General features: G+C 37.2%; 1 protein-coding gene across 1 annotated transcript; it reads left to right on the forward strand.

The window, feature by feature from the left end:
* The first annotated feature begins 315 nt into the window (after positions 1-315).
* Positions 316-16,043, forward strand: MS3_00002044 (uncharacterized protein). Its single transcript, XM_051209598.1, has 4 exons — positions 316-5,539; positions 6,452-6,590; positions 11,895-12,503; positions 13,147-16,043. Exons 1-4 carry the CDS (start codon positions 5,493-5,495, stop codon positions 13,357-13,359), a joined length of 1,008 nt encoding a protein of 335 aa, XP_051075054.1. The 5' UTR covers positions 316-5,492; the 3' UTR covers positions 13,360-16,043.
* Positions 16,044-23,350: the final 7,307 nt, after the last annotated feature.

Raw genomic sequence — 23,350 nt, forward strand, 5'->3', positions numbered from 1 at the left:
CATTTAGTCCAGTAGTTGGCCAAATAAAGGGTTTTGATGAACTTTTTGACTGATTAACGCAGAGGTACAGTAAATGTACCAACGTTGACGCTCATTTCGGAAGATTTTCAAAAAAACAAAACAAACCTCAGATCAACGTGAACAGCGGGAGATGATCTGTGATGCATCCACTTTTGATAAATTAATAGAGAGATTAAACTTTTACAACGCTGAAAATCTTAGTCATTATTATATTCCACTCTATATTTTACGCTTAATTTTGAAGACTGAAGTATTTCAGTGATTTTTCCTTCTTGATCAATCTCGTTTACAATGGTGGGTATTCAACCTCAAGGTTGTCCTTGAGAAAGGCAAAGCAACAGTAAGAAGCGACTTCTGACTTGAAAACTATTTATCAGTTGACTGGTTGGTTCAATACGATCAATTTGGCGTTTTCAGTCAACTAATTAGATGGAGAATTTATATGCATATCATCGGGTGTTTCTACTTTAACAGCAACTGCTGTTGTTACTATCCCGAGCTCCCAATTTTGGGAAAAATTTGGCACATTTTGGGGAAATAGCACAATAACCCCAAAATTTCCCCTAAAATTGTGAGCTCGGGACAGTTATAACCGTATGATCGGTTCGGGCACTACAAAACTATGGCGGGTTTAAGCCTTTCTCTACTAACTTCTACTAACTTCACGAATTTTGACGGTACTTGATAGACTGGGTTTCCGGTACATCTTTGGTTGCTTTGAAATCGTCCAGGTTGGTTTGTCATGAATTTACTGGATATATGTTTGATCATAGTCAACTGTAATCTATCGTCATTCTTTTATTCGAAATGTTAGGGGCAGTGATTTTTGTACTTGTTGTGATTATACTTGCTTTTGGTACTTATTGCACTAAAAAGCATTCTTGGTCTACTTTAACTAAGAGTTCTTTGGTTAAAGTTTGAAATTTTTTGCTACATTTTGTCCTGGGTACCTGTTTTTAGTCCTTGACTAACACTTGTGTTCACATTGTTATCATTTTTTGTTTTTAAACCTTTTAAATCGAATTACAATGGTTGGTAAGACTCACAAATGTGGGCAACCAAATTGTTTGTTCTCCGTTGAGGAGGGAATGCAGTGTGACGACTGTAAAAAGTGGTATCACAAAATATGTACACGACTAAGTCCGACGGCTTACAAAAGATGCTCGAAGCCTAACTCGCATTGGCTTTGTGTGTTCTGCTGTACGGATAAAAAGGTACTAATACAGGAGGCTATGGGCCTATTGGCTTTGGCCTGCAAGAAAAACGATGGCGGAAGCACTGATAACAGGAGCACTGACGATGAAGAATGTGTCAGTGTAGTAAGTGCTGCTACTGGACTCATTAAACACCTGACTGCGGTTGACGGGAACGTGAAATCTCCGTTGACATTAACGAGAAATGAAGTGTCGCTTGATATTGACATCGGCAGTCATACACCTCTAGTCGAAACAGAAGATCCGGATAAAACTCACCGTTCCACATAGTCCAGGTGTGGCTGTTCTGAGTGGTGACAAATGGACTTCGGTAAGAAGAAAAAAAATAAGAAGAAAAAGGCTGTAGGCAAAACGCAGCTGGTCAGCAAGACATTGGAAGGGACTTTATCAGAAGAAAAATCCTCACCGCGTGAAAAGACATCTCTGAGAGATCAGTCATTTTTCATAAGATAAGAGAATCTTCAGACACTGAATCAAAGGCAAGATTTGAACATGATCTCAATCATATTAAGACATCATTAAGTAAACTACTCCCAGATACAGTTTCAGGAGTTAGTATTTGTAAGCTTTATAGAATAGGAAAAAAGGTGGATTCCGAAAGTCCTCAGAAAAACCGCCTCCTAAAGGTTACATTCAACACGGTGGAAGAAAGGAACCTGGTTCTAAGTAATTCACGTAAACTGATTGGATCCGGAATATATGTCCTGTCATTTTTGTCCTGCAAACTGAGAGGAAGGTCAGGGTTGTCTATGAGGTTCATGATTATGAGAGAGTCATCACGAACCGTTATTGTTTTCCCAGGTTTTCCAGTGTATTCTAGTTAAGCACCTTGTTGTTTGGAGGTCGAAGTACGTTTCTGAATCTCAGGCTCTTTGATGACCGGACGGACGGACGGCGTCACCGTCTAAGCTGAATATTCCAAGTGTTGTACGGAAACCAACTGGCGACTTGGTAGCACAGTCTACCCCCAAGAATGTCCGTCCGGTCATAAATAATATAGTAAGGCATGTGCGACTACCAAATTCTTTCAGATGAAAATGTACAATTATAGTTTTTGTTTCTATTCTGTAATCCATCTTCTTATAGACAACAACTCCGTATTTCATCATTGTAAAATTTTTACCAATAAAATAGAGCTCCCTAACCATATTAATACATTTGAATGAATATTTTGACAGAAACTGGGCGCTGAGAACATAGAAGACATTATTTATATAAAATTATATTCGAATTAATCTCAGTGATTGAAATTTAAATAATTACCCTGAATAAGTCCAGACACGTATGTTCGACGAAACGTTAGAATTACTTAAATTTCAATCACTGAGATTAGTTCGAACATAATTTTACACAATTAATGTCACGTATTAATATATGTTGAATAAAGGGTTAATAAATAACAAGTCTTGTATAAGTACCAAAGCAAAGCTGACCTAAGCATTTATGCATCAAAATTTCTGGGTATAACAAGATGATCTTTGATTTAATGTGAATATGATAATTAGCATCTCAACAACTTATAAATAAATTAATCATACTTATTTTACACTTACAAAACGGATCTACATATAGTCAAAGCCTTACATGTGTTTACATAATATAAACTTCAAATAAATCATTTATATTGTATATAACAAGTGATTTCTTCTTTCCTTAAATTGAGTCACTGAGTTTAAGGTATCAATATTCTGAAGTACACTAAAGTTTGAACATAATAGTGGAGACTTCCAACTAATTCTTGATGAACAGAACAATGATCAACATATTTTCTTATAAAGATGATGGCTGAAACAAACTCTGATATTCATTTACTGAATAATCAGCATTGTGTGTTAAAGATAGATAAATAAGTCACTCAGATTGTTCTAGTCCAAACTATCAGCTTTTTTCTACTCTACGCTTGTGTAACTTCTTGCCGGTAATCCTATCTCTCCATTATAGGGACAATGACTACAAATTTTATCCTAGTGGCTCCCACATCGCCCATTATATACTGGTGCTAGGAATAGTTGGAGAAAGCGAAGAGGCTATCAGTTTATAACACGTCACCGTAGTATGAAAGGAAGCAGTTTAGTACTTGGATCTGTCGGTCCATCACATTTCCTCCGTTGAGATCTTAAACGTGGTCCAACTTTGTTGAGAGGTTTTTGTATGGTTCAGAATAAAAAACAATGGCAACTTTGTTGCAATATTTTATTCGACTTTCCACAATAGTTCGATAATTTTTCCTATCTGGAAAAAACTTTCGTTCTTGTATCTTTAGTTGGTTGTTATCTCCCACTGTATTCTATTTTTTAAAACTTCTTTATTGATCACACTACTTTCCTCCCTTATATTCCTCCAAAATATTTTCGATACTTTTTTGTGTGGCCCATCTTTTTGTCCGATTGTGCCAGGCTTTTTGATAGTAAATAATAGTGAATCCTTTTCTTGGCTATTCATCTACAAGTCCAGAAAAACACGGTATTTTCATTGTAGTTTGGAATGTTATGATCTACTGAATGAATATTTTTGATCAATAGATGTTGAGCAATGGTTTGAAAATAGTAAGCTGTTTCCAAACTATTCGGTATGCCAAGTTTTCCTGCCATTTCTCAAGTGAGTCAAAAGAGGATAATTTAAAAAGATGTGGGATCTCAGTTACTTTACAAATTTTCGTTGTATATGGTAAATTTTTTGAAGAACAAAATTGTAGTCAACTCTCATAATATTACCGCAGTTACATATGTATTTATTTACTTTATTCATGCGATTTTACGACATTGTTTTATACTTGAGGTTGTTTCAAGATATCACCTCTCATGAGTTGGGTAGTCAAGTTGAATCGTCAGTTCCCACACTTAACATCAAAAATCTCTTTCCTGAAATTTGGCTAGCTTCATTCTTTTCCTTTCTGCTTCAATCTATTATTTTGTGAAGATGTGGCAACTGTTGTGCTATTGAGGTATGACAACTTGAACCGATGCACTTATGTGCCTGGTCCTACGTTGTAGCTGACTGACTGATGTCCTGCTCCATTGCTTTTAATGACAATATAAAAGCGTTAAGTGACATTCGTCGTTTACTGACATTACACTATCAAACGCGTATTAAGACCATCAAAATTCAGATACGTCTAAAAGATTGTGTGTCCTACTCCGCTCTTAACTTTCATCAACTGTTTAAATCTCCAACAACAATCGCGATATGCTCTAACTGTTTTTCATAAAAGAAGCTTTGCGAAAGTGTTACTAAAGTTTAGAACTGCTTTTGTTTCTGATATTTTTTATTTTTGGGGAGACTGATTTATGGACGACTATTGAGCGACGCCAGACTGACCTTGAAAGTGCCCACCTAGTAACCAGGTCCAAATGAGAGTTGTAGACGTGTGTGATGGATTAAAATTATGATTTACAGTTTATGATTAAAGTTCGAAATTAGGTTTAGGGTTTTCATCACGAACTGACATCAGGTATAGTGCCAAAACTCTGTTTGTACGAATGAATGAGTGAATTTCGTGCCAAAATCCGAGACCTGTTATCTTATACGTGATTGGTTCGTCCATAACTTATAATCTCGCCTGATTTCATTCTAATTATTATCCTGTTGAAGGTTATTTATACATAAGTTCGTGTGAAATTTGTACCTCTCTCTAAGTACAGGTCTAGAAAAGACTGCATGTTTAGTTAAATGAACCTCCTGGAGGCTTTTCTGTCGTTTTCTGTAGAAAATGTATCCATAGCTTGTAGTATCGTATGGAAACAAATTTTATGGTATATCTTAAATCATTTAGTATGTGAACAATATCATAGATTGCTCCTCTGAACAATTATAATCAAGTATTCTTGCCGTAAGTTTCTTGTGCTTTAAACTGTGACTGGATACCTGTTTGGCCAAGTTGCAATTGTTCTGTATCTTGTTTTTTTCAAAGATAAATAAAGCATAGTTAAATCTTTTTAAAACTTACATGTTTGTACATTGACCATGAGCCATATTTTTGTTTCTTTTTCTGATTACAACAGCCTTATTGATATAAAATGTAAGATACTTCATTTCCTCTTTCATTTGTTGCATGAGTTGATTCATAATAATGTAAGCACCTAAAGTGGTCGTGTGCTGTAATTGCGAAAGTAAGTGGTTCTCGTGAGATTATTCGATGTGTTTTGTGAGGGTTGATCTGACATATGTACTGTAGACTCTGATTAATGATGTGTGACTGAAATTGTAGGTTCTGGACTTGAAATTGAAGAATTCCCTGGGAAGTCTTACTGATATTGCATGACTGCATTTGAATTTTCAGTAACTTCAGGTCTATATCCACTTAGGTACGTCATTGCTTTCGACCATTGTATTGTTGCATGAACTGAGATTTTGGTCTCTATTGCATTCTTCATTGTGAACTGTATTCAGTTGTAAGTTATTAACGTGTTAGTTGTGATCAGATTTTGATTCATTTGGAAGCATTCTGGTCTACGACCGCCCTAACTTGATGAACAATAAGTTCTACCCATCTATAGTAGTAAGGATTTTAAAAACTAATTTTCACCTTATCCTCGTTACCACCTTTATAGATGAAATTTTCGATGATTAACGAGACATTTTTGATTGTTGAAATAAATGGTTAAAATGCCGGTCGATAGATGACCCCAATAATATGTTGTGGTCGAGTGATAGATCCTCACAAAACCATATTATCGACTTAAGTTTCTGGATAGTTCAAAATCGAAAACAATATCACTAGTCAAATGAATAGGTTTTTATGGAATAAAATAAAATGTTTCTATGATGAATATGAACGCAAAACAAACATGACCAAATGTTATAGGTGATTAGGAGAAATCAACCGATAGATCATTCATTCTCCAGTCAATTAAGACTTGATTGTTGTTTATAAAAATTCCAGATTAGGGAAATCATTGAAACCAATTAACTTGTTGACCTTGAGTACTAGATAAGTGCGCACTGGTATTTTTGTTCACTTTTCCCCGCTGTGTTGCAGTAGTGTGGCAATCGGAACCGATGTACATTTGTATCAGGTCTTACATTTTTTATAGGTGAATAACTAAATTGGAATATTTTACTAGCAAAGCTAGTTACTTAATAAGTATCCGATAAATACTCTTCAGTGATAGTTCTTAGATCGATTCATTTTTTAAACAAAAGCAAACTAATAAACAGCATATTACTTTTCAAAAACCTTTGCTTATAGTAAAAATCCTCTTTCTCTCTGGCTATAGATTAAATTTCAAGATGTGTTTAATAAAGCGTGAACTTAAGAATTGTGTGGGTTATCTTAAGAAACGTAATGATGTAATTTTCCTCGGAACAAAAGTGAATCCTACTGTTAATTTGGTTTATTTTGGAGGTGATGTACAGGTGAGTTTTATGAATGGATAAAATGTGTTTCGACTAGTTATTTTTATTCTGGATATCGATTTTGATCATACTATTTAAACGAAGCTTGTCTGTTATAGACATAGGTGTTGTACCGTCCGTAGTAAAATAAAATGTTAGTCTATGTATGTACGTATGACTGAATATGGATTGACTATCTGTTGCGAAATCTGACGAAGAAACGTACTCAACCACACATAAAAAGGGTTGATGCCATGGAACTATAAGGATTATTATTATTATGGTTTTATTCAATATTATATTTTTAGGACAATGTAGAGTAATTCTCAGCCCAAAGTTAGTCAGTCAGCTACAACGTAAGACCAGGCACATATGTGCATCGGTCCAAGTTGCCATACCCCATTAGCACAACAAGATGAACACCGGATTCATAGAAGTAGTTAATCCAGTGGTGGTAATATATGAAACAAAGATATGAAGCAATTTTAATCTCATGGTTTGAGGGAAGACAGAGAGTGTATACACCTACGCCATTGTTATCGATTCTCAGCCATGTCACCAAGAGTATCCAACCATTGGTTACGATAGTCACGCGGACCGCAATCAAGTAGTCTGCATCTAGCAACATGGCTCAGACTAGAAGTTAGTGACTTCAAGGACTGATACCACGTTTTGGTTTGGCCGCCCCTAACTTTCTTCTAACCATCCCCAACATCAGCTAGCATTGCACATTATGGTAATCGGTGTTCAGGCATACGTAACACGTGTTCCCAACTATCTCAGTCGATGAAGATTCACAACCTCATCAACTGATTTACCATCGTTCCCTAATACTCGTTCTTTTATTAATAGACGGATATCTCGCCTTCGCCATAGGTGACGTACGTTGGCAAAAGCCTAACGAGCCTTTCGAATCCGTGCTGAGATTTCGTCAGACACCGACCCATTAGGGCCGATCAGACTTCCAAGATAAGTGAGGTTGTCGACGCGTTCGACTACTTCACTCCCTATCCTTAGTTCAGGTGTTGACACAGACCAATCCTGAAACAACAACTTGCAATTAGAGGGGAAGAAGCGCATTCAAAACATTCTGGCATTGTTGCTTAGTGCTACCAAATGACTGGATTTTATCAACGTCTTTGCCAAACAGGACTGTGTCGTCTGTGTATTTCAAGTCGATAAGTGGACCTCCTGGAAGGAGATCATTGCCCGAAAATTCAGTCGATGAGAATGTTATTTCCATCAGTAGGTCTATGATGAAGTTAAACAAAAATGGAGAAAGTGGACAGCCTTGACAGACACCACTTGATGTTGCAAAAACAGGTGACAGTTCGCCATAAGCTCTGACTCGATTGGTAGTGTTCGAGTAAAGAGCCTTCACAAGGTTTATGTACCTCTGAGGCACACCTTTCAATGACAGACACTGCCACAGAAGCTTTTGGTCTACAGTCATATGCTGCTGCTTTTCAGTCAACAAAAACTGTCATTGTTGAACGCCGATAAACATGCTTGTGTTCCGAAACCTGACGAATGGTGATTATGTGGTCGATGCAGTCACGACCAGGTCTGAAACCAACTTGATTCTCTCGTGTTTGCAGTTCATGAGTTTTTTTGGGCGTCCGATAATTATTGAGGCTAGTATTTTAGATGCCATATTAGTTAAATTAATCTCTCTATGGTTGTCATAAGATGATTTTGACCCTTTCTTTTATATTGGGACGATCAGTGATTGTGACCAGTCAGATGGGATTACGTCCAACTACTCACTGCCTTCTCGTGGCGGGGGTGTTGTTTACGAAAATGAGAGGACGAATAGCGAATGCCCGGCGCTTTAACCGGATTCCAAACCAATGGTGCATATGGGCTCCAGTATCCTGCGGGAACAAATGGCGTATAAACCAATTGTTGGTCACCGGCTTCCATGGGACTGCATCTCCTTACGATGCTCCACTGCCTTGTAGATCAGACCTTCAGGTCGAAGGCTCTGGGAGTGGCCTCCTAAGAAAACCACCTGCTCCGACTCGGGCACCCGGGCAGTATCATAGCCCTCGCATATATCGAATGAGATTTGTGTGGCGCATATATATTTGGTGCCTCTTTGTACCAATATCTATGTGTTGAAATAAATAAATAAGTTAACATACTAGTCAAGTTAATCGCTAAAACTGGACCACCATAGTTAAAGACATCTGGGACCAATCCATCTGGACCAGCTGCTCTTCCTCGTTTCAGATTAACTATAGTCTCTCGAACTTCAGATAGAATCGGAGGACCTACTTCGATGTTCCATCCACGCTGTCTGGAAGTGGTGGGTAGTTGTAGAGTAGCTGAAGGTCAGCTGAACTTCTCTTTAAAATATCCCACCCATCGTTTTAAACGTCTAGACTGGGTGCAAATAGGAGTGTCGTTTTTTCCGAGATAGTCTCACATACACTTGACTTATTAATTCCAGTCTTTTTTATTGGTCTATAGAGCTGTATTGTGTTATTTACAGCCACCGCCTTTTCCATCTCTTTCGCTTTCGTTGCCCACCAATGCTCACGGTCGTTCCTTAGACTTTTGCTTAACCTAGATATGATTTGTTTTCGCTCTTCATCGTGTTCAGAGTCTGATGAGATGAGTTTACGAGAATCCATCAGTGCAATAGACTTAGAAGAAACCCATTGGCTTTTTGTAACCCTTTGGTGTAAATCACTCACAGATGTCACTGCTATTTCCACAGTTGTTTAGATATCTTTCCGAGCAACATCTGGGTCAGCCTCGTTTTCAGAACTACCTAAGTGTGACCTCAGTTGTTCCTGGAACCTACTTTCGATTTTCTCGTCACTCAATTCAATTCCGATGGGTCTTTTTAGTATAGCTTTTCTGCGTCCAATGGGGCACTTGCAGATGCGTGCCCGTGTTAGAGCATGGTTGGAGTCCAAACAGGTATTCCAGAATGAGCGACAATCTTCTTTCGACCCTTTCCAACGATGACTGATGGCAATATGGTCTATTTGAGTCCATCGTTGGTTTGGTGCAGGCGGTCGCCATGTTGGACGATGTCTCTCAACCCAAAGTATGTTAGCAGTTCGGGAATCGACACCTGAATAATTTTCATTCTTTTAATCCATATTGCCAGCCACCATAATGTCTCTGATTGTACGTTCTTGTGACTTATACAGCGATGTTCCGTGGTATAGGAGTAGGTTGGAAGAAAGCTAGGGGCGGCCAGACCAAAACATTGCACAAGTCCATGAAGTCACTGACAAGTGGACTGAGTCATGTTGGTAGGTGTAGACTACCTGGTTGGGGACCGCGAAATGATAGCAACCGATGGTTAGAGACCTTGAATGACATGGCTCAAAATCATTTGCAATGGCTCAGGTGCATACATTCTTTGTGTTCTCCCAAATTCTAGTCTTCTGAATTCTTCATGTCCCGTTCTTTTTACTCTTTCCAAATTTATTTCACTGGATTATACTCTTTAAATAACATCTTCAAACCTTAAGGTTTCCGATTACTACTTATACTCTTACCACCTCTACCACTACGGGATTTGAATCGACAACTGCATCTCTGTGCTAATGTCGTGTGGCAACTCGAACTGATGTACGTACGTACGAAGTTCTACGTTGTTACTGACTGACTGACTTTCAGAAACGCACCTGAATAGGTTATGCGATTAATAGACATAATGGTGTGTTAATACAAACAAAAACAAATAACCTTTCGAAATATCTAGGTGGCAGGAACAGGTAGCTCAGGTATTCATGCAGGCCACCAAAATTGGTTTGATCAGTCGAAAACCCTTGATGCCTAACTATTTCTCCGGCTAGCATAAAGCGTTGTGGTAAGTGGTGTTCATATGCCCTAAATGTATTATTTATTCACATCAATCGATAAAAGTTCACTAACCAACCTGCTCCCTGTACGTGATACTTAACTCGACCATGTGAACAATGCTTCAAAAAACCCTGTTATCTTTCATTTTCATTCTTTATATTTCACAACCGTGTACTATCTATTTTCGTTGTTTCCTAATATTATTTGACTTCGGATGGTGGTCGGAGGTAGTCAATAAGAAACCCTGGACCTAGGTTTTGTGCTACTTGGCACTCGTCAGTAAGGTGTACCTGTACCACGAAACCTAGGTCCAGGGTTTCCTGTTGACTACCTCCAACCACCATCTTATCTCAACATAGTGCACGCAATGTCGAGTCACCTAGACTGGTGACCACATTGCAACTTGGTTAATAGGATTCGATCTGTACTAAGAAGGACTTGATATACATGGCATTGATCACCACCAAGTCACCAATCAATTACAAATTATTTGACGTCATATGACATATTTATCGTAACAAGCTTATGTTTAGATAACTAATTAATTCTTAAGTTGCGACATTTTATGCACATTTTAAAATATTGTTTTCTTCCCAGTTGGATTAAGAAGCTACAAATCGGTATAATGTTTTTGTGTCTGTATTAAAATTTCGTCAGGTTATTCTAAGAATAGAAAGTGTTAGACACTGATTTAACTTCTTTCGAAAGTGATTTTACGTTTCAAGAATAATGTAAGTCTTTGTTTAGTTTCAGTACCAGAAGGTAAAGTAGTATATTATACAAACGACTAGGATCTCATGACAATAATGTGCCAGATCGTATGTTAATTACGACCAACTGAATTGATGTAATTTTACTCTGTGAGATAAGGGATTATTAAAGTCTCTTATGTATTCTTTATTGTGAAGTAACTTAAGTCAGCCAAATGATACATTTCCAGGCCTTAACTTCGGGTTCCATCAAGTCTATTTAGAAAGTCAGATTCAAGCTTTTCTCTCTGACACATTTCTAAGGAAGCTATTCGACTTGATACGGAATAGATATTTTTTCTTAATGTACGTTTAACTTACCAGTTTTTAAATACTGAATCAACCAGTTTCTTGTTGAATAATTAGAGTGAATCAACATGAAGCCAAGTCACGTTATGGATGGCACTGATCAACAGAATGTACCCGCTGTTTCCTATAAACACATATATGTGTAGTTTTTTGGTTCATATTGATCCTAATCTCAGTGTTACTATAATCATTTCCAAGAACAATGAAGTGTGATTGACGCCGCTGTTTTTGTACTAGAATGAAAAACCTCTAACTTTCCAAAAAAGTGTGGATAAAATGTTTTGTAATAATGATATTCAAGACAGGATAGATTTGATTTTTCTGGCTAATTTTTGTCTCTACACTCCTACGTTTTCTTTCTGAAAAAAAGTAACTATACTTTCATGTTAAAATCATCTTTAATGCTAATGTAGGGCAGTTTTATTCTACTTATTATTTTTAGGATTACGAATATAATATGAGTCAAAATAATTTTAATAATCAGTATATTAGATGGAATTTGGAAGATACTGCCCAAAATTTGTATGTACGATTTACCAATCACTTTCGTGACTCTAATCCCCATGTGTGGATTATTCGTGCTTCACATTGGATATCTAATTCAATAGCTTGTTATGTTAATTTCATGCCTTTTACGAAATCTGGTGTGCCATTATTTGAAAATGACGATATCTGTAAAATGACAGGAATGATGCATTTAAGTTGTTTGCTGTCAAATGCAGCTAAAAAGTTGTTAAATTGTGAAGCTAATATACAGTGTCAAATATCTACTATCCCTATAAGACTGATTGGTTTTAGCAAAGGTTGTTGTGTTTTGACAGAGATATTATATGAATTTTCAGTATTATCCCGCTCCAAAAAATTACCCACTGATTCCGTGAAAGGTGTTCCTGCACAAGTATTGGGACTTTCTCAAATCATAACAGACTTTTACTGGCTTGATTCTGGACATTCAGGTACACATCATCAGTGGCCAGTTTCGCTTAACTACCTATCTTTGCTGAACCCCGTCTCATGTCCCAGAATACATGTCCATGCATCTCCCTATCAGGTATTTAGTTATTAACTGATATATTTTGATTATTATCCCTTTATTATTTTATTTATTGTTCAAAGTACAAATTCTTTGTACAAGTGAGAAAAGTTTTCTTTAGAGTCATGATATATTCAAGTTACAGTACCATCAATAGTTTAAAAGAATAGGGGAGTAGGTGGACATAGAATGAAAGGTGTTAAATGACATACTGTCCAAATTTAAATAAAACTTAATCTCGTATGGTGTTTCATAAAGCGAGTGTGGTTTATAAAGTACGAATAAGTTTGCGAAAGAAAATATATGGAGTGAGCTTGGAAATCAAAATCAAGGTAGAGATAAGGAAGAAATGAATGTGCAGCTGATTTGTAGCTGTGTTACCTGGGATGTCTAACTATTTGTCTCAATTACGGCCCGGATCCCAATCAGATAATCTGAGCCTACCAACACAGTTCAGACTAACAATAAGTGACTTTGCTGATAATACTAGTCTGAGATGTATAGAAACACTCATATATTTATCTTCAGACAGCTTCTGTTTTACGCATGAATGAAACAATAGTAGCCGTTCTTCAAATCCCTATGCATAGGCTTTTCATACTATCCTGTAGAAATTCATAATAAGCTAATGTTATCATTTTGTATTTTACATAACATACAGATAATGAACCAGCTAAAACCTCAAAAATCTAATGATTTTTATAAATTTCTGGATATTTTATCTCACTTGAATTTGCCTTTTAAAAAGCAATTGCATTTTATGCCTGTTGATCATGAAAATTCAGAATCACCGTTTACCAATTTGAGATCAAAAAATGAGATGATCTGTTCATTAGACTATCATTTCGAGATTTTGAACCACTTTATGTTTTGAATTATACTTTTTGAAATATGCTCTACTCACCGTTTGGTTAACGTTATTTTTAAAATATATGAATGTCGTGATTAAGAAGTTATATTTTCTTGCTTATTGGCATCCCTGTTTCCACTGAAACTAATGAATGATCTTGTACCTTGATCAGTCATGGGTTGTATACGGAAGTTTTATAATTCTTATAATTTTAATCTCTTACCAATGACCTATTCTAGATTTTATAGCATTCATTTGATTCGTTATAGTCTGCCCATGAAGAGATCTTGTTTTAATCGTTCTAATTACCTTGTTTCAATTGTTTGTTTAGACTGTTGAACAACCTTTTTTGATCCTTCTGGGTTTTCTTGTATTCATTGTTTCCGGCTGATTTCTTAATACGAAGAGACAATTTAAGGGTTGCTAGTTTACTGTCCGATTTATATTCACAGTTCTTTTTATTAAAGCTTTGGGATTTCAACTGAATTGAGCGTCGGTACATTGTATTTGAGTTCTGAGTTTCTCAAATATCATTTCATTTGGTCTCGCTAGCATGAAATTAATTATTTGTGAACATGCTTTTTCAACTATGAGGTACTTGTTTTCATTATATCTAATTTAAGTAGCACAAGCGTTTTGTCTTCTGTTATGGAACAGTTATCATTACTAGATTAGAATGATATACTTATTTAGGGATTGCTTACTCTTCGCCTATTTCGGTTCATGTAACCGAGTACCACCTCTAGCCTTCGCTAAATAAGTTTTAATCAAAGCTGAATATATGGATCTATACTTTATCAATGAGTTGCAGTCCTCATTTCATTGACTTTTTAATTATTGGGATGTTTCTTTGTATCGTACTTATTGTAAGGATAAAAATATCAATCTACTATCCAAAATTAAGTAACCAAATCAGTTCTAAACAGTCAGTGCTTGCAAACCACAACTCCTTAACACTTTGGATTTGCCATCTTGCAAGTATTATTTTATGTAAATCTACGATTATGGATTTAAACTGTTTAAGGTCTGTATTTTATAGTTGGTCGTATACCAGTGAGAGATGTTAACAAAGTACCGTCGTTCTCACAAAAGAATAGAGTTGTTAATTCAAGTGAAATACATAAAAGTTGAAACTCAAATAAAAAATAATTTTTTGCAATATCAGGAAGCCTGTGAAATAAGTGATTAGTTAGGCTAGTATTGGGAGTAGCATCAACGAGTAAGAATCAAGATTAATATGAAGACGTGTAATTTTGATGAATAGTTAGGTTAGCTCTGGATTTTTTCCTTATTGCTTTTAACAAAAGGAGGAATCAAATGCATCAAAATAGATTACTACAAACTGATGGTATGTCATTTGTTTCTTCACTTCAAATGAAATGAGGCTATCTAAATATTACCATTTCTTAATTATTCAGCAATTAGGTACATTTCTCACAATACATATAATAACTGTTTGGGTGTGATTCGGTTGGTGCATTTGTTCCTTGCTACATATTTCTTTGTGATAAAGTATGTAGATACATCCAAAGAATGACTATACGTTTATCCCTCAGAATTGCAAACACTAGATACTGCAATTTTACGGATAATCATAACGGAAATTTCGTTACGTCAGTTATGGAATAAACCTTGAAAGAACTAAAAGTGGCTGGTTCAACAAGGAATTATCTTTTCGGCGAATCAACTTTCAAAACCGTACAATAATAATGTATACTTACTTTTCAAGATGATAACAGTTACAATAGTAGTAATAATGAGCTTTTGTTAAACATGGTAACAATGAGGTAGAATAAACAAAAGTGTTACGTTATTTTTATCAGAGAAGCTAATGATAGTTCTATTGTTGAGGTCTTGAATATTCATAAAGATAGGGAAATTGTAATTGGGATAGGAAGGCTCAGCATCATTAAATGTTGACATTGAAATGAAATATAATCGGCTGGACAATAGAAACAAAAATATACCAGTTGGGGGTAAAAGGTCTATAGAGACGCTCTTCCACTCGTTTACTAGGTATTCGCAATGCAGTGAAAGCTAACATTGGATACACTGCGGCTCAACTCGTTTATGGAACGACACTTCGACTTCCAGGAGAATTCGTGGATCCTTCATCCTCTTCAATGAACATGGATCTAACCTCCTGCACGAACGGGCTTACAAACGCAATGCGTTCAGTTAAACCTGCTTCCACTCGACCACAACCAATTGATGTTTTCGTTCAACCTGGCTTACGATATAGTACACACGTTTTCGTTCGACGATAGTCGCATCGACGACCATTCGAATCAGCATACGAGGGACCTTTCAAAGTTCTTCAACATGAATCTAAGTACTATATAGTCGATAAGAACGGAACAAACGATAGCATCAGCATCGATCGCTCAAAAGCAGCGTATTTAGAAGGAAATCCTATCTACGTCGATTTCATTTCCGTACAATCGCACAACACGACTCCTACACTCATAATTCCTCAACCAACACACACGATAATACTCCGGATGTATCTGAAAATAAACTTAAAACGACGCGTTCTGGAAGAAGAGTAGGATTTCCAGAACATTTAAACGACTACTGAACATAAGGCACTACTCGACATTTTATATTATTTCGATCTTTCTTTTTACGATATATAATATTTAAAAAATAACAGTTTTAATATGTTTATATATTTACATTATTTAATAAAAAAGAAAAATTTTTTAACGCAATTACGTGTGCATGAGTTTACTTTCCATTTTTTTCGCCGACATTGTGTTTTTACGCGCGTACGAGTGTATTTCGACATGCACTTACATTTTCTTTTTTTTTCCAGGACGGCTGGAAAAGAGCGATGTAGTTTACGAGGAGCCGAAATTTTCATTGTACTTTTTCTTTCTTTACTATGTTGTACCTCGGTCCGATATAGTAAGGAAAGACGGCCAGACGCTGCTAAACCTAGTAAGCTATCAGAAGAGTGTTTACCAACGACAAACTGGTTGGGTTTAAACTTCTGGCTGGCCACGTCTTAGGGTCATCACTACCCTATTAGGTGGGGGAGTGACTTGTAGCGGTAAATAAATCCCCGAAATAAATAGCTCTGTAAGTTTTCGACATTGGATGCTGAGCAGATTAGTTTGAGTGGACTCATTTAGCTGAAGGCGCTCGGTCAGGCATCCGCACCAGATCACGTGTGGGAACGCCGTGCTCAACTGCTACTACGATCGCTAGCCAGATTAGATCACAATTGATTGGTCACTGGGTGGTGATCAATGTCATGCGTGTCTGGTCCTTATTAGTGCAGATCGAATGCTATCGATCATGTTGCGATGTGGCCACCAGTCTAGGTGATTCGACACTGCGGGCACTATATATTGAGATTTAGATGGTGGTTGGAGGTAGTCAAGAGGAAACCCTGGGCCTGGGTTTCGTGCCACTCAGCAAAGTGCACCTGTAATCTTGAGGGAACTGGTGCTCCCTGGAGGATTCGATCTCGTGTCACCCAGCTTCACAGTCAGAGACGTTACCACTGAGCTATCCGAGCTGCGACTAAACTCCTCTAGGACTGAGATGTAATCACAATTGATTGATCACTGGGTGGTGATAAATAACATGCGTGTCTAGTCCTTATTAGTGCAGATCGAATGCTATAAGCCATGAGGTCACCTCTAATAGGTAAAGGTTAAGTGATTGGAGGCGCTCTTCATAAGGTTTAAATCTGAGTCTTCGAACTGATTTCGTGGCTTCCGGTTGGATACGTAGATCTGACACATTCAACCGTTTGAAATTCCAGCGCCTGTTGTCAGTGGGATATCTGAGCTCAGTTTTGCTGACAAAACTGAAAGCTATAACAGCGTGATCGCTTCCCCCCTCCAAGCAAGATCGTATGTATACGGCTACTCCACCCCCAATTCCTGTTTTTCTGTCGTTGCGTAACAAAGACATCCCAGGTGTTGCTAGCTCCTGGTCCGAGAACTGAGAAGATACCCAAGTTTCAGATATTCCTATCAGATGAACCTTATTAGCATTACTAAGTTCACGTAGCTCATCCATTTTATTTGGAAGATTCGCGGCGTTCATGTATATGCAGTTTATGCTTTCAATTTAAAACGTGTGAACTTCTCCTTCCTGTTTGTCTGTATGAGCCTTATGTGAATTAACAGGTAGTCTACCTATATAAGGTTTGTCGAGTTGGTAGGCGCTGACGTTTACACGTCTTTTTTATAAACAAGACAGTCCACAAGTGGAATGGTCAGCTCCATCTTGCCTTTGTGTTTGGTCCTAGCTTCATATGGCCTGTCCGGGTGGTGCATATGGATTCCAGTTGGCAACCGATGTCTGTTGACACGAAATGCTTCCAGTTGCAGCCGCCATATGAGAGGATGGGAAAGTTATCCTCATTAGCCGCGGTCTAGAATCACCGTCCTTCTTGGCTAGTCTCGTCACATGTTGGGCCAGTATGTTTTTGAACCTCAAGGACTGCTTGATGAATTTCCATTCCCTTATTATCAGAGTTTGCTTGACTAGGGTTCGTGTTTTCCGGTACACCTTACACGATTATATTTCTTCCGCGGAAAAACTTCTCACGAGATTCTTTAGGGATGTTCCGGATGAGATTGCGTTCAGAATACGGTGTGTCGGGCAGTATTCTTACGTTCCCATCGGATTTCAGTAAATGACTAGCTAGCAGGATATCCTCTACGTCAGTAGCATTCTTAAGTGTTACACGAAGTAGCCTTGGGTGATTTTGATGCTTACATTCCTTTCCCCGAGTGAGCCGTGTGATCGTCAGAGGCTGTAATCTAGGAACTTCAAGCTTCTTATTTAATTCACCCCAGAGCATCCTGTCATTTTTGTCCTGCAAACTGAGAGGAAGGTCAGGGTTGTCTATGAGGTTCATGATTATGAGAGAGTCATCACGAACCGTTATTGTTTTCCCAGGTTTTCCAGTGTATTCTAGTTAAGCACCTTGTTGTTTGGAGGTCGAAGTACATTTCTGAATCTCAGGCTCTTTGATGACCGGACGGACATTCTTGGGGGTAGACTGTGCGACCAAGTCACCAGTTGGTTTCCGTACAACACTTGGAATATTCAGCTTAGACGGTGACGCCTGGTTCTTTTTAGCTCTGTTAACGTGGGCCCAATCACTTACAGAGTTTTTGGGAACCACTGTTGCATTCAATGACCCTGAGCTGGGAGACCCGAGTTTACTGAAGGAGTCGATTACCGTCGACGTAATGATGGTGCTGAGTTTCGGCACGCCACCACTAGTGCTTATGCATGCTCCATCGATGGTAGACCTGTCGACATCCCTATTCCTGTTTTCGCTGCTCGCCCTTGCTTGTCTACCCGTTTTATGACTTTCTTTTTCCAAGTTTGCTGACAAATTATTCCCACTTATAATTCGACTTGCTGAGTCTGTTGTAATCATTTGCTGTGCACGCTTCATGGAACCAACCTTTGCAGTTGTCGCACTGAATGCCAGATGTAACAGCAAGAGGGCATCTTGGTCGTTTGCCTAAATTTTCCATGATCATATTGACTCAACTGTATTATAGATGCTAACAAATGCCCTAAGACCGTATAAAATACACTAAAAACGAGCGAAATGGATAAAAACAGATGAGATACACTGAACTAGCCTTTACGTGAAAAACTGAAAGAAAACGAATAGTAAGCTGAGGCAAAACCACAGTTAACTATTAAATTGGGTGAAACTCGAAAAAAGTAATCTGACGAACATATAGCTCAGAATAGATTCTTTCGATCGGAAATGGTACTTCTGTTGCGTAAGAACACAGCGTTTTCAGTTTTATGTTTTTGTAACTAAGCATCGAAGGGTACTCGTTTTCGATAACCACTTTATCGAGAAGGCTCAGGTCGTTATCTGTGACCTCGTGACTACCAATTCCTCCTATTCGCGTAGCGAGTAGTTTGATTAAGTTTCCCTTTCGAACGATGGGGTTCCGACTGTGGGGACCTGATACCTGGCCATTTCACAAGGGTTTCCTGTGGATCTTATATTTGGAAGCTTCGACAGAATTAACAATTTCTTTGAACTTCAGCTGTTTTTGTTTTTCGCGCTATTCACTTATGTCGATTTCTGCAGATTATTATCCCCTGAGTCAAAAACAAACGCCATTGCTATTAGCTATGAATGCCTTTTTACTGAACTATTGTCTTTTGGTTGCTGAATAACTGCGTTTTCAGCTATAGTGACTCGTCCAACTGATATTGATGAACTCCCGGGGATTTATTCTCTACTGAATAATCTTGTTTTTATTGAAACAGCTGGAACTGCTGAACGATTTGCCTAATTTGGAATTAATAATTGGAATTCTTCGAATGCAAGAAAAAGAGAACCCTTTTGAATTGAATTAATGGACGGTAATGATAATTTCGTGTGGTTTCTACCTGTTACATGAAAAGTTCCTTACCATACGTTCTTATGTCATGGCTATACACTTGGTAATAGTTATTCGATTTTTAATAAGGTTGACTGCAGTTTTATTGCCCCAAGAATGAAGTTTATCTGTGCATTAGTAAACAGCGCATCGAATTTGATTGCGCTAAAAGTATTGAAAAGTGGGATAGAGACACAGGTTGTTTGCTAATGAGAATGAACTCGAGTATGTGATCTACGTAGCAGGAAAATGGAACATTTGTTGAGTGGACTACATGAAGAGAATAGGATGCGTGCGTAAAAATAATGCAAATCATTTTTGCCAATTTTCAGTTAAGAGAATGTGTAAACAAATGGGACAGGGACCCAAATATCCGTGTTGTTATGATGATTAGAAGTATCGTAATTAATGTACCAACTAGGAAATTCTTGAGATAGTGCGATTTACAGCAAGTAAAACTAGACGAGCACTAAGGAATCATTAATTCGCACAAATACCATGGTTTTTACAACTTCTGAATCAAGAAGGTTTGTAGTTAAGACAAGATAGAACATCAGTGGTCAGTGCCATCAGCCATCAATTATTATTTTGAATGTGTTTTTAGTGTCTCACCTTGCTTTGGTTGTGTTGGTAGAGACTGTAGATCACCAACGTAGATGATCTGTGTCGAATGATTGGGGGCCTACTTGACGTAGATGGGAATGATGTGACAAACGGCTAACTTCGATGTCACAGCTGACGATCAGCACCTAACATGGTTCACCCCTTCGTCGTGTCAAGGTACGATTGCTGCTTTGAAGACTTTGAATGATTCGTGAAAGGACTCTCGCTTTTCATTGAAATCGTTCCCACTAAGAAACAGATGCATTTTGAGGACAAATAACATCTGATATGACATCAAGATTTGATTTTTCTGAATTATCTTCAAACTCATTAAAAATGTCACTGGAGAATGATGAATTATGAGAAAAATCGGCGTCTATCAAAACTGCACCAAATTTTCGATCATGATTTATTTCATTCAACATACTTTCAAAGAGAGTAAGAACAAAGGTTGGTGCAGAATAATATGAATTCATTTTATTTCGTTAAGTTCTCATCAGCTGCTTACAACCTAAAATATTTGAAATTCAACATTATTACAGATATTGACATACTTATACAACAGAGGGCGATGAAGGATGAATATATGTAACATAATGTGGTAAAGATTTCGTTAGAGTTAATGAGGTCATGAAATTTTTTGTTTCGAATATATAGAGTTTGGGAGGGAAGGTTCCAGAAAATTGAAATAGTGATTAGAAATCACGGAATTAAAACACATTAGACGATTATGTAATGAAGTAACTGAAAATAGATTAATGTTAATAAAGAGAGATATGAATTGGAATTGGTCAGTTATGAGTGATGTAATTATAAAATTCAGAAAGAGTTGAAATGACGTAATAAAAATAAATAAAATAAAAGGGGGTGGGGTGAATGTTACCAGGGCAAAGAAAGATTTATTACTGTTTCTTTTTGTACACAAAGATCTGGTTTTAAACGTTTGATTGCTATTGCTTCCGCGAATTTCAAAAGGTTTGAATTTGATTGTTTGTTGATCACCTTGAAGGACTTCAGTATATCGACTTCGTGTCCTGTGTCAAGATGTCTTGCGACAGCGCTGCTAAATGCTTTTAGTCCGTTTGATCTCAAACTGTTCGGAATATGTTCTTTGAATCGGACGTAGGCTCTCCTTTCTGTTCTACCAATGTAACTGCTTTGGCAGATACATGTAAATTTGTATACACAGTTGGTGGTAACATGAAAGGGATACCTGTCGACCTTTGATTGTGTCAAAGAACATGTCATTTTGGACAGGACAATCAATTTAGCTGCAGGATATGTTTTTGTCAGTGCAGTTTTTGTCTCATATTGATTGACCCTGTGTCATTATCGCCTTTGAACTTGAGTTGGATAAAAACAGGTTTTTATTTACTGTAGTTTCTTTGGGTATTTTATTTTCACGTTTTCCATATTTCTCGATGAATTTCAATGGGTATCCGTCATTTCTTAAACACTTTTTAACATTCATAATTTCCTCTTCTATTGTATCTGCAGTGCATATTCTTTCTGTCCTATGAAACAGTGTTTTAACAAGCGCCTTTTTATAATTGATTGGACAAAAGCTGTTGAAATTGAGATAACTACCATTCCATGTGTCTTTCTTATAAACTGAGCGTTGAACTGTGCCATCCTTTCTTCGTTTTATAGCTATATCGAGGAAATGGAACATGTTTTCTTTTTCATGTTCCATAGTGAAATGAATATTTGGATGAGCTTCATTGAAAAACTTTAACAGATTTGTTGCGTGTTGTTGATTATTACATAAGATGAATGTATCATCAACATATCTCGAATAATACATCATTTCATCAATCGCTCCTTTGAGCTTGGTTCTTTCGAGGTTAGCCATGAAAATGTCTGCTAGGACGGGGCCTAACGGACTTCCCATTGCTACACCATCGGTTTGTCGGTATATAGTATTGTTGAATTGGAACTGAACATCTTTTGTACACAAGAGTAATAGACGTTTGAATTCTATTGCTGGTAGAGGTAGGATATCAGGATGTTGACAAATTATGTCTATGGTTTCAAGAAGTGGTATTTTTGTAAACAATGATGTCACATCAAACGAAACCATAAACTTACCAGCAATATTCATGTGATTCATGCTATCAGCAAATACAAATGAATCCTTTAGTGTATAAGTGGCTAATCGTTGACGAAGTGGTTCTAATTTATCTGCCAGCCATCTTGCAACTTTGTGGTATGGTGAACTGACCATTGACATAATAGGTCTAAGAGGATTATCTTGTTTATGTATTTTCGGTAGACCATACATGTGGGGCAAACGAGACCCACGAGGTCGTAGGTTATTGTGAGTAGAATTGTCGATCATCTTCTTTTTCAGTAGGTCTCTGAGTACTTTCGTGATTCTTTTCTCGGTGAAGTCAGTTAAGTCTTTGTTACTTTTTTCCAACTTGAATCTCGTGTGGTCACTCAAAATGGAATTCATCTTAGAGACATAATCTGTTGTGTTCATTAGGACAACACTTGAACCTTTATCTGACCGTAATATCATTATATCATCATTTCGTTTAATATTTCGTAATGCTGTTAGGTGTTCTTTGGATAAAAGCTTAGATTGCGGTGTGGGTGAGACGAGGTATTGGTTTGCGATATCGACTAGTTTAGATTTAAACCAGCCTTTCTTTTCTTCGCTAACTGGGTGCAACTCTTTAATTTGATCAAATAAATTCTCAAATTGAGTTTCTGTGTAGATTCATTTTTTAAGAAATATGTGGATTATTTTGACAAACTATATCTGGTACAGTAGCATGATAGATCTGATTAAGATTTGGTGCACCCGATATATCTTCCACATATTTGTAAATAATTTAAATAGGAATACATGGATCATGAGAACAATACATATTTGGTAAAACGATATCATGAATCTGATCAGAGTGTGGTTCATTTGAAACATCCAACTTAATAGGGTTGGATTTACAAACTTTAGCATAACCTGCAGAGAAATGAATAATAGTATTACAAACTACCTGAATGCGTTCAGTTTAACCACATTCAAA

The sequence above is a fragment of the Schistosoma haematobium genome, chromosome 1 (assembly GCF_000699445.3).
Source record: "Schistosoma haematobium chromosome 1, whole genome shotgun sequence".
NCBI lineage: Eukaryota > Metazoa > Platyhelminthes > Trematoda > Strigeidida > Schistosomatidae > Schistosoma > Schistosoma haematobium.

Coding starts and splice junctions, on each gene's coding strand:
- MS3_00002044 (XM_051209598.1), top strand. CDS start 5,493: ATGACTGCATTTGAATTTTCAGTAACTTCAGGTCTATATCCACTTAG. Junction 5,540..6,451: donor TCAGGTCTATATCCACTTAG/GTACGTCATTGC, acceptor CTCTGGCTATAG/ATTAAATTTCAAGATGTGTT. Junction 6,591..11,894: donor ATTTTGGAGGTGATGTACAG/GTGAGTTTTATG, acceptor TATTATTTTTAG/GATTACGAATATAATATGAG.